This window comes from Sylvia atricapilla, chromosome 1, assembly GCF_009819655.1.
Source record: "Sylvia atricapilla isolate bSylAtr1 chromosome 1, bSylAtr1.pri, whole genome shotgun sequence".
Taxonomy (NCBI): domain Eukaryota; kingdom Metazoa; phylum Chordata; class Aves; order Passeriformes; family Sylviidae; genus Sylvia; species Sylvia atricapilla.
Window position 1 is genome coordinate 85792454 of NC_089140.1, and position 12265 is coordinate 85804718.

Below are 12265 nucleotides of genomic sequence, written 5' to 3' on the forward strand. Positions count from 1 at the left end.
GGTCCTCTTCCTCACTATACCTTTACATACTTTTCTTCTCTTTTTAGGAGGGGCAAGAAGCACAGCATAATTCTGAGGACCCAGCTGTCAGTGAGAGTCCATGCCTGCATTGGTAAGTTAAGTTCCACATGTCTGAAAGAGAACAAACAGAATTGATTTCCACGAAGCAAATTTGGGGAGTATCAATCAGACTTGGCTGTGTTCTAGATTGACAATAACGACCGATAAATTGATTTTATTTTGTTTCTTGCATGCTGAAATTAGGTTGTTTTAGCTACACTACCCTTAAAGCATGTTAAACATCACAGGGAAGTATAGTGTTTGACAGTGAAGTCAGATGGGTGGTGGTGCTTTGAAAAATCTTCAGTTTTCTGTCTTGTTACAGCCTTTATGTGCACCTGAAAAAGACTGTGTTCTGGATTAGGAATGGGATCTGAAGAATTGTTGGCTGACAGCTAACTGCGACATTTTAACAACATATGAAGTGTATTACTTCTTGCAGAAGTAATCTTCTACATCTTGCAGATCTTAGCTGCATATTTGTCATTATCACAGTGTTAGTGTCTTAAAAACTCTGGTTAAAACAGTGCTGTCACAAGGAAAAGTCTAATGAAAGTCATAATGTGCATGTTGAAAGAGCCTTAAGGTTGCATAAATGAAGGCTGGTTGGTCTGGGATGGCATCAATACATTCTCCAGCATTCTACAGAGCAGAATCTTTCACTGAGTGTCAGTGGCAAAGCTAATGCTCATGTCCTGGTGATGGTATGACACATCCTATGGGAGGCTGGTTTAAAAAAAAAAAAAAAAAATCCTGTGTCTGTGCCACTTGTTTTCAGCTTCTCCACAGTAGATTCAACAGTCTGTTTAACATGTTGTTGGTCTTGCTTCAAGAGATCATAGCTTAAGCCTTGAGGAAGATATCGTCCTTAAAAGGATGAAGAGAAAGTCAAGTTTTGTGTCATTTTTACAGTGACTTTTGGAGGATTCAAGCTTTGAATACAGCTAAACTTTTTCCCCTGCCCCCAGGATATGTTATGAAGTGGCATTTCTGAGAATTTGAACTGAGTATAAGCAACCTACAGAATTCCACGAATACCTCTCATTGAGAATGATCTCTAAGCTGCCTTGTGCAGGAACAGTTTCTCCTCTACTACCATTGACTTGAGGAAGAACAGTAGAGCAAGCATACGTGTTAAGTGTTAGAGAAGGAACAGAGATGATGCAAAGTCTAAATTGATTGTATAAATGTGAGTGAAATTAGGAACAGCTTGGAGAAGATTGTTCTTGTTAGGTCTGGAAGTATATTTGGCAAAACAGACCAGTGCAGCAAGACAAGATTTGATAAGTTTCCCGGATTGAGGTTTTATAAAAAGAATTTTCATGTAATTTTTTTTTTCTCCAGAGTGCAGCCATTGAGGAATTGGAGCACATAAGGTTCTGAGCTTCGACGTGTGGTTGCATTGTTGTTATCTGTTCTCATTCAAGCTTACTCTGGGCAATTAGCCATATTGCTGTGCATGTATCTTAATTGTTCCTATATGGAACTACAGTCCCTTGTCAGGTGCTGTTGCTCTCTGGCAGCAGTGATGCATTCAGCAGTAAGTACAGAGGAAGCCAGGCTGCAAAACTTGAGTCCAGATTTCAAACTCCTAGAGAAAGAGGTGTGTTTGGATATGGGCTTTTGGCTTGGTTCATTATAGTCAGAAAAGCCAAATGCAAGTTCTGGTTCTAATTTCCATCCCCCCTGCTGAAGCTTAGATTTTTGGGGTTAGTTTTTATTTCAGCCCCTAGCTTGATGTAATGTAGTTTCTTTTATTTCCTTTTTCATTTTTGCGTATCAAGCTTGTCTTATTTTTTGATATGGGATAGTTTGAAAGAGTCAGGGAACATCCTGTGTTTCTTACTGCTGGCACTGTTTGCTGGGCTGTACCTGGCAGTCAGACCTGACACAGAGTAAGGGGGTTGTTTCGCTGGCACAGTGGGTACTGCTTGTATGTTTGTGCACATCAGCTGCCTGTTGACTTCTCTTTTGAAATGCAAACATTAGGTTTAGATGTTAAAAGATATGTTAAATATTTGGAGTAGAAGCCAGGAGCTAGAGGAATCTGAGATGGTGTTACGTGGAGTAAAACTGTCATGCTTTGGGTGTTTTCTTTCAGTCTTCACAGTCTCCATGGAAAGCATTGTGGTTAGCAATGTAACTGACTCTGCAAAGTCCCCAACAGGTAGCTTGGGCAGCTTTCTGAGAAGGTATGGTTTATGTAATGACCTTTCTGCGGAGCCTCCTGTCATATTTGTATTCAGCGTTTTACTTTATTCTTAAAGAGCTGATAGGTATAAAGAAATAGCTCTCCTGCCATAAAATCTCCCATTTTGAAGTTGGATCTATTTTTTTAAATTTCTTTCTAACTCATTGTACTTTTGATTTGTGGGAAATAACAGAAGTGTTTATGTTGAGATATCCAGATAGAGTTTTCCATCATTAGTGACTTCAAATCTCTGGAGAATTCATTGGGCTTCAGTGTCAGAGGATGTATTGACTACAGGCCAGTATTTTTGAGACTTGGAAGACATGGCAAGTCCCATGGCAAGTGGGGTGGACTTTTTTGGTTTTAAGCAGAGAAGAAATAATGCTTAATTACTTAGGTGCAGAAGTTGTGGTATTTTCAACCCTGTTAAATACGAATCCCTCTTAAGTACCTTAATTTAATTCATTATTACTTTCTCTTTTTTTAACTCTCAATTTGAGTTCCTTTCCTTTGTAAGGGCTTTCAGCATGAAGAAACAAATTTTCTTTTAAGAATTACTCTATTCTCCCATTTTGGCTTAATCCTGAATAAATTATCAGGATTAATTAATAGCTAATAATTTTAAGTGGTTTTAATATGAACATCAGTATTTAGAATGTTTCTTTTATATCAAAAGAGCATTGCTGAAACCAGTTCTGTTCAGAGAACATAACTAATTGAAAATTATAGATGTATTTTTGTATTTGTTGATCTCCACTTGTTGATTCCTCCTTAGTGGAGGAATCATAGAATTGAGAGGCTTGGAAGGAACCTTAAGTCATCTAGCTCTAACCTGCTGCTGTGGGCAGTGATGCCACCCACTGGAACTAGTTGTTCAGGACCTCATCCAAGCTGGTCTTCAACACTTTCAGTGATCAGGCATCTACAACTTCTCTGTTCCAGTGCCTCACCACCCTCAGAGTAAAGAAATTCTTCCTAACTTCTAATTTAAACCTGAATTTTCTCAGTTAAGAACCTTTGCCTCTTGTCCTATCACTAGCCGCTCTTCTTTTTCAAAAGGCCTCTTGGATTGCTGCAAGGCTGCTCTAAGGTCTCCTTGAAGCTTTGTCTTCTCCAGGCTGAAGAGTCCTGGTTCTGTCAGTCTTCACAGAAGAGGCAACCAGAGGACTGGAGCATTTTTGTGCCTGCCAGACCTGTTCTACCAGGTCCATGTCCTTCCTATGCTGGGGACCCCAGAGCTGGATGCAGTGCTCCAGGTGGGGTCTCACAAGGGCTGAGTAGAAGGGCAGAATCCCCTCACTCACCCTTCTAGCCACACTTTTGATGCAGCCCAGAACATGGTTGGCCTTCTGGGCTCTGAGTGCTCCTTAAATCAGATAGTGTCAACTGTAGGGTTTTGTTTTTCCCACAAGCTTTCAAATCTGACCTTTTATTCAAATCACATTTATAATAAGTTACTACCCTTGTGGGAAAAGTCTTTTGTGTATTTTTGGCAACCATATGACTTTGTATTTAGTTGTGTCTTAACATTATTTTGGTTTGTATATATTTAACAATTACAGGGCTCAGCTGAGCCCTTGATGAAGTCTAATGTAAATGAGAATGTAATTATAGAGAGTGAACACCAACAATGTCAAAAAGTTTGACCCCTGAAACTAAATGGAACATTTTAGTCAGAGCAACATTATGACAGTGGCGTTTTAAAGATCTTTACCAGATCCACTTTCCCTGCAGAAGGACTCTGTTTAACTAACCATTGAGTCCTTGGTTGGCCAGCTCTGTTTGCAGTTCCTGCTTTATTTGTTTGTTCAGTGCTTCACGGTTTGTTTTTTTTTTTCTCCTCAAAATCTGCTGTGATCTCTGAGACAAAAGGCACCATTTGCTCTTACATATCTGGACACTGTATTTAGCCCAAGAGAGCCCCATGTCCTCTTCTAAAATGCTAATGCCTGTGATGTTAAATCAGGAGTGTTGCAATCAATGCTGAGAACGGTGTTTGGACAGGGATTCATGACAATGACTTAGAATGATTCTGGCAAAAGAAATTTGGTATAAGCTTCAGTTGTTAATACAATGTAATACAAGAAGAATGCAAATAACAAAAGTTGATGTGATTCTGAGTGCATGTATTGACCTGGGATTACTTAGAGTATTGTGGCTTGGAAGGTCAGCAACTGCTGCAAGGAGTTTTTTAAATTTTACTACCTTTTTGTGTCATTTTATTATTACAAAAAACCCCAAAACCCCAAACCAAATAAACCAATAAAACCGACCAAAACACAGATCCAGGACCCCCAGTCGGTTTTTTTAAATTCTTGTGCACTATAAAATTACATTTTTTTTGTATGATTGTACAAATATAGGAGAGGGATATAAAGTTTTGTCTGCCAATAGATGAGAAATAATTTGCATAGTTATTTTTTTGTGCATTACATATTGTAGGTTGATCCAGTGAGGGTTCAAAACAGTGCAAGTATATTACTGCAGAGTCTTGCAAAAATATATAATATAGCTTTGGTATTAGTTTTTAAAACCATTTTATAATCCTGTTCTGTTGGCTCTTGCATGTGAGGAGATGCAGAGTTACCTCCACAGTAAATTATTCCCAGCTCTGGGATACTAGTGCTGCACAGTGGCTCTTTCTAGGCCCTACTGTCAGGGCATCTGTGTTAACCAGCAGTGTTAGCACCAATAACAACCCAGCCTTTCCACAGAGTTCTTGGGATTATCTTTTGGATATCCCCTTGCTCCTAATACCATTTATGAAATGTAGTCATAAATATCTTCTTGAGCCTGTATTGTTCAGGGATACCTGAGGGAAGCTGTAAGCTGGTTGTAACCAAGGGGACTTGTAGAAGCCAGCTGGTTTTATTTGTCCTGTAATAGCTGAACTATGCAGCTAGTACTTTTCTCCATGTACAGTTTTCCCTCCTGTTATCCATTATGTGGGCTTGTTGCATGTGTTAGAGCAGATATGATTAGATTCTGCAACTATTTCTGCATCTATTGAACCTTCTGGTAGGACACCTGAAGCGTGTGGAGGGACAAGCTCCTCCCCAGTGTAACCACAGTGCTTTCACAAAGACAAAATCTTGTCTTGTGTCTGTAATTGTACCTGGCCCTTGGTTGCAGAGAAGTTGAGATACATGGACTAAAAGGGGGAAAATAACTGGTTTTTGCTCTTAAGAGTATAACATTAAAGTATTGAAAAATCAATGCTGTTAGGGTTAAGGGAACGTGAACCCATGTTGCATTTTATTCTCTAAGAGCGAAGTTAAGTGTGTGCCTACAACCCATGTTCTTGGTACTGTCTCACATGAGATGCTTCTCCCTGCAAATATCATTATCCCATTTCATCCTGCTGGAATTTGCGCATGTGCTGAGTGCTGTAGTAGATATTTCATGGACGTAGGTGATGTGAAGTTCCTCTAGCTCTAAAAACCTCACTGCTTTGTTTTTTAAAAGGCAATAGCATTCAGATTTTAAAACGAACAGCTTTCTTTTGATAAGGGAGTTTCTGAACACACGAAGAAAAGGAGTGTCATTAAAAAGCTTTCCTAGAGGCAGCTTATTTGTGGGACTGTGAGCTCTTCATTTGGGCAAGTAGTGATACATTCCAAAGAAAGAGGGGAACTTTGGGTTGATTGAAGGACATTTTACAGTTTTATGTTCAGTGCTAGGCATTCCTAATAGAAAACATTTTCAGTTCAAGAGAGGGAACATGTGGAGAGCATTAGCAGTTCAGTAAAACGTGCAACCAATTCGGATTTAATTTAAAGGGAACAAAAGAGGTGCCTTGAGAATTTGTCGGAAGCGCTGTGGTTTTGCCTTCTTTGCACTGATGGTAACAGGAGAGAGAGAGAGGTGAGTTGAAATTGCTTTATCAAATATCTTCTTAGCATAATTGGGACCAAAAAGACTGTGATTAATGGATTTAACGGTGCTACACAGGGATCTCGCATGCATTATGGATTTGTAATCATGATATGCTTCCTATGACTCTTGCTGTAACTTGGTAAAAGTCCTGACTTAAATGAAGATAATAAACAACATGCTTATTAGATGTAAACTGACATCACACAAATTGAAAAAACCTGAGAAGGAATGCCAGAACTCGGGGGGAGCTTTTTAAGGGTTAGGCTTTTTTTTAATAGAATAATTTGAGTTCTGGTTAAGGCAGTGCACACAGTACTTACTGGGGCCTGCATCCAGATGTGATTGGAGATATCTGGTTCAGCTCTCTTTGAGTGAAATGTGAAATAGCTGCAAAGGCTGTGATAAAAATACCTTTTTCAGCTTTTAGGATTATTTAAATTTTCTTTCCTGAGAATGTGGAACACAGATGCTCTAAGTAAAATCCCCTGGTTCCCAGATCAGATTACTTTGTGAAAAATCTATCCATATAAATAACTTGTGGTTTTGCTTTAAAAATGTACACCTCTTTAAATTGAAATGTTAGATTTCTGTTGTACTTCTCGTGCATGTGTTTAGCCAGCCTCCTTTGTGGGCATGAACCATGGTGCTTCCCCATAACTTGGCATTTTCCTTTTGTTATCACACTGAGAAAGCTCTGGGCCAGTCCTGTAGGATCTCAGAAGCTGTTTGAGGCAATTGTAGATTTCCAAGGTTTGCCCTGCATATTTGATTTAAATTATGATACTTAAAATGGACTTTGTAGCAAGAAGAACCAAGAGGCTGTAGAGCTAAAGCCTCCATTAGCAGAGGCATTTTCATATTAAAGTGGTAGCTCCTTGCATTAATGGGCTTGTTCCAGATTTGAAAAGATATGCTTTTCTTGTCTTGGGAAGCATTGTTTTAAAATGCGACAGCTTAGCTCAATCAATTCACACTGGGAAGTGCTGCAGAAATTGAGTGAAATGTATTTGAATTCTGATATCCTCTTTCTGACTCTTTTTTCTGACAATTTCTTCTTTTTTTTTTTTTCTTTCCATGTGTAAAACTCTACGAGGAAGATGAAATCTACTTTTGACTCTGAATAGTGAGATTTTAAACAAGTCGTATTTCTAAACAAATTAAAGACAACAATAAAAATTCCTCAATCATCTTCAATGGTACCATAAAGGAAACCATCTCCTCATAAAGCCAGGAAGGGAAATCACTGTGATACTTTGCTTTCCACTGCCCAACAGAAGTCAGCTTAGACTTGTTTCAGGTTTTCTTCCCTAAAGTAATTATAAAGTATCATATTGTTGAAACATGGAATTTTTGTAAGTTGATTTTTTTCCCCTGCAATCTTAACATGTCTTCTTGAAGATGAAAAAAAAAAAAAAGTACAAAAAATTAAACTGTTTATAAATGCTTCTAGTGGACTCCTTTGAAAATAACGGATAACAGTTGTATCTATGTCAATGAGGTCAGTGCTACTTGATAGCACATCAGTAGCTGTGGATAGTTTTCATATAGTTTCTCTTTTTGGCTATTTTCCCTCATATATTGTAGATATTTGTATGCACAAAGCAGTTCTTCCTCTTATGGTCAGTATTTAGACTGTTGAGCTCATTTTGCTGTAGACTGAAGTACAGCATGTTCAAGCCCTTAATTAGAGGCGAAAAGGTTCACATTAAATATCTTCAAATAAATTAGCATTACACTTGGAAAAGAACAGAATTATTTGTTTCCTGCCTCCATGTAAACCTTCTCTATACATAAGATATAAACCAAACAAGTGATTTGGAATCAGATTAGTTCTCTTGAAACAGTCCAGCATGCTCTCATGTTTTAAGCTTTCCCTTCCTGCAGAACAGTAAAATGAAATTATGGATATAAACTATGGAAGAGAAATTAGAAGCTTATTAGTTAAAAGCTGTGGGTTTGGAATAGGAAATGTTGGTATGTCTATGTGATGCTGTTTTCACCCCAGCTTCTGATTTAGCTTTGTTTCTAAGGGAAGGCACAGGGTTGCTGATTTTGCTGAAGTGGAATTAGGCTAAATATGGTTCCATCCTCTCTGAGGTGCTCTGAAGTGCATGACCTGTACATGTAGTGTAATACAAGGGAATAAGAGGTGTTAGTTCATAAAAAAGGGAATCATGCTAGTATGAAAAGGAAGCTTCTCTTCTCTTCAAAATTAAGCATTACATGTAAGCTTTTTATGCCTTATGATGTTTATTTTGTATTAGGTTAAAAAAGAAAATTGTATGCGTGTCATTGAAATGCAAGGTCAAGAGATGCATGTTTGAATATTGTCAGACTGATTAGCTTTAAAAATGGTGTAAGCAAAATGTGCAAACTCATGGTCAATGATGCTGCAAATAAATGACGCTTGCCACTTTTGTGAACTTGAGGCAAGTCATGTATATGAGTATCATATTTCAGCCAGGTCTATGTTCTTTCAGTCCTTATATTTACTGGAAGAAAAAATAAATTTTGTTGCCATTTGAAGATCTCACTGTGGAAGGTGATATAAAATACATCTGGTTTCATAATGCTGTTCAACTGATTTTTCATATGGTTTAGTAACTTTTTTCCACACTATGGCTTGTAATGATAAATGCACTATCTCATAATTCAGCAGTCAGGAAAGAGTTGCTCTCTGTTGTTGATTTTCATTATGGCATTCAAATAGTGTGTACTGTTCTTTCCTTGCCTTCAGCTATTCTATTCCTCTTTCATTTATATTCTTTTCATCTTTTTCATGTGCAGCTGCTTTTATTTCTGTAGAAAATAAGATGATTTAATTTGGAAATTTTGTGCTTCTCAATTTATTTCTTTCCTGAAAGAAATACTTCAGAGACTGAGGAGCTTTAAATAAATAGGTGGCAGAGCACCCTGATGTAATATATGTTGTTTTCTCTAAGACTGTCAAGTGAGATGCACCAAACCGACACAGTTTCAAGAATAAAGTGCTACTATCATGAAAAAGTGTTGTGCCAGTACCTCTGGAGGCATTTAGATGAAATTTTCATCTTGGGCTTATAACATGCCATGGTCAGATGTGGTCTCAAGTGGTGGAAGAAGCACCACTGATTTTTATTATGGTTTTGGGCTTGTATGACCTTGATGAAATCGGAGAAATCATGGTATCTCTCTCTGGGAAAGAGGAAGAGAGAAATGGCAGTGTTTGATTAGGAATATTATGTAATGCAGAAAATGTGCTTTATTTCACAACTTTTCATGTCTTCAAGTGTTTTTAAGTATGTCCTCTCCTCCGCTGGGCATGGGGGTTTTGTTTGGAGGGGAGGGGGGAGTTTGTGTGGTTTTGGTTTTATTTTTCTGGTTGGCTGATTGATTTTTTTTTTTTTTTTTTTTTATGTGCAGCATCTGTATTTTAATAATGATAACAGCTTCTTTAAGGCTTTCTTTTTCTGCTTATGACTCAACAAGGGCCATAAAAATTTAGGCTACCAAGAGCTAAGGTTACCACCTCTTTATTTAGAACTTCAGCAGTTACTGTAGTTGAGCAGCATGCTATTGTAAGATGTAGGATGTCATAAGCTATGTCAATTCATATTTAGCAGTTTGAGATAAGTCTGGTATGTATGAAGCTATATATCAAGTTTCTTTTAACCTTTCAGACATTAAATATTTAGCTCTGGTCTCTCTATTAAAATATGAAGAAGAGTATGTTGGTAAGCTCTGTCTAAAAAAGGCCCTGTTTCTGCAGGTTTATTTCTCCCTGTGGCTGCCCATAAGGTTTATACATGACGTTTAAGGGTCAGGATGTCTAAAAACTGGCATATCCAGTTACTTTGCTTCTCTACTGGGGAGTGAAATACAAATGTTGGATGTCTTCCTTCTTCCCATAATCCTGAATTCATGTTCAACTGGCACTTTTCAGAGTCAAAAGCTATTCAGAGTCAAATGCCTGTGGAGACATTTGTTTTCTCCTTGACTTTGTGTGAGATCGAGAAAGCTGAGAGTGTAGAAAGGTTCTTGTCGGGTTGGGCATGGGTGGAGGCCTGGGACTGATCTCACCTGTGCCCAGAGGCTGGGGCTTTCCTCAGCCCTTTCAACAGTAGAGCTTATTCTGTGATACGTGGGGGCTGCATGGGCTGTTTTGGATGGGGAGGATGGTGATGATTCTGGCAGGACAGAAGCTAGCTGTGACTGCTTTTCTGCTTCTTGCTGCTCAGAGCATGCATGTGTGGTTCCTTGTATCTGCATCAGAAATACATTTAGGAGACTTTCTTACGTTTTTTTCCCCCCCCCCCATTCTGTTATGCTGAAATGCTTTGTGTTGCACTTAGGGAAAACTTGCTATAGAAAATATGGGTGTGTTTGCATGAAAGGTCTAACACCATAAGTAACTAACCAGAAAACCTTTGTCAAATCCCTCACAAGGGAGTTCTGCCATGTTATTCTCTTCAAGAATAGTATATTACAACTTACTAATTTTTATTAATACCAATACATTAAAATTCACAGTACATTAAAAATACTTTGGAACCAAAAAGAGTGGGTGAGCAAATAAAATCTGTCCCTATGTATTTGCTGGAATAGCCAGGTACTACTGCAGTATTCTCAGGGGTGGTGTAACCTGGGAAAAGGGCACAAGGGTACTCTGAACAGCTCCTTAAAGCCGTGGGTGTCAGCACATGCTGTGCTTTTGACACAAGGTGAGTACGAGTGATGAATAACAAGCACCTATAGCTACCCTACACAGCATACTCTGGTAGCAGTGACTGAGTCTCCTGGATTTTCACCCTGAGGTTAGTGGTGTGCGCATTGCTGTCACCATGGTCTTCCTGTTTTATATTGTGTACTGCAGCTGTTGTGTGTGGTCTTCCCTTCTGTACAGTGCATGTTTCAGGCTGACATTCAGTCATTTGCAGATTTTTACTAGGACTTTGGGAGGAGTTTTTCTAACCCAACAGCTGTGATATTGAATCTTTTTGTTTTAAAACCACTAAAATGCATATAATTTGGTACGGACTAGCAGGACCTAAAGGACTACCTGAGGTAGCAGTACCTGTTTGTCTAGCTGCCCGTTATCTTGGGGTGCTGGGTATTGTTTCCAGATGGCCTCTGGGCATGATTGTCTGGAAGGCAGGAAGTAGGAGCAATATAAACACAGAACTTTCCAGTTTCTAAATTTCTCAGTAGGAAAAGACAAAAAGCTAAACAGGAAAAATGCAGGTGCTATGCAGAACCGCCCCCCCCCCCCCCCCCCCCATTTTTGCGAAGAGTGAGAACCTTTAGTCTTACCCCTAAAAGAAACAAACAAAAAACCCACAAGAAAGAGATCATCCAGGCCTCAAGAGAACCCTCCAATGCAAAAAACCCTCCAAATGCAAAAGGAAACAGCATGGATTTAGTTTTTCCTTCATTTCTTTGAGGCAGGAAAGCAGTGAGACCCTTGCAAGCCTTTTTTTCAGCTGCCAGGTTGCTTCAAGTCAGTCAGTTATTCTTTCTCATATTGCTGAAATTGCTTTCAGCTATGTAGGAAAAACCTGTTTGTAGGTGAAGGTTGACTGCTGTACCACTGCCAGGGTTTCTCTTGTTGTCATCCTCCCAGTGACTCCAGGAATGCCACTGGGCCTTCTCTGCCACGGGGAGCAGAGCCAGCCCAGAGGGCACATCAGAGCACCCCAGTTATCATCCTGCCCTGAACTGCTCTTGCTCCACTGACCATACAGGGAACAGATTTGGGAGAGGAATTGCGTGGTTGAGAGGCATGTGTACAGTCCATTGCCCATTTCTGGTTTCCGTCTTCAGAGTCCTTCAGAGTCATTCTCAAATGACAGCAACTTTTTATTGAAGTTTGGTTCATGGCCAAACTGTGAGTATAGTTGCACTGATTTCTTTTTACTAGTTCCTGTCAGGATCTAATACATAATTTGTGTATGTAAATTTACTTGCTGGCATAACGCCTCTGAAGTTCTGCTGGAAAGAAGTTTGTAAAGAGTAAGTAAGATTCAGGAATTTAGGCTGTGAGTTACCTCCATTGTCTCTAAAGCCCATCATATGGAATCAAATGGATGTGGAGTCTGCTCTGCACGTGTACTGAAAGCTTTGCTAAGATGAGACAAATTATCAACACTGGAGAACAAGACT

The 12265-nt window shown here is 39.0% G+C and overlaps 1 protein-coding gene and 1 long non-coding RNA gene across 8 annotated transcripts in view; one reads left to right on the plus strand and one right to left on the minus strand.

Moving 5' to 3' along the window:
- The window catches only part of LOC136366137 (uncharacterized), a 1047166-nt gene that overhangs the window by 961754 nt on the left and 73147 nt on the right, over nucleotides 1-12265 (minus strand). The gene's annotated exons all lie outside the window — the stretch shown is intronic.
- Nucleotides 1-12265, plus strand: part of FHOD3 (formin homology 2 domain containing 3) — a 368131-nt gene that overhangs the window by 56510 nt on the left and 299356 nt on the right. For all 5 annotated transcript variants that reach the window (XM_066327035.1, XM_066326999.1, XM_066327008.1 and 2 more), the window contains exon 3: nucleotides 48-112. In XM_066327035.1, coding sequence (XP_066183132.1) covers nucleotides 48-112 — 65 coding nt within the window. The remainder of the gene's footprint in view (nucleotides 1-47; nucleotides 113-12265) is intronic.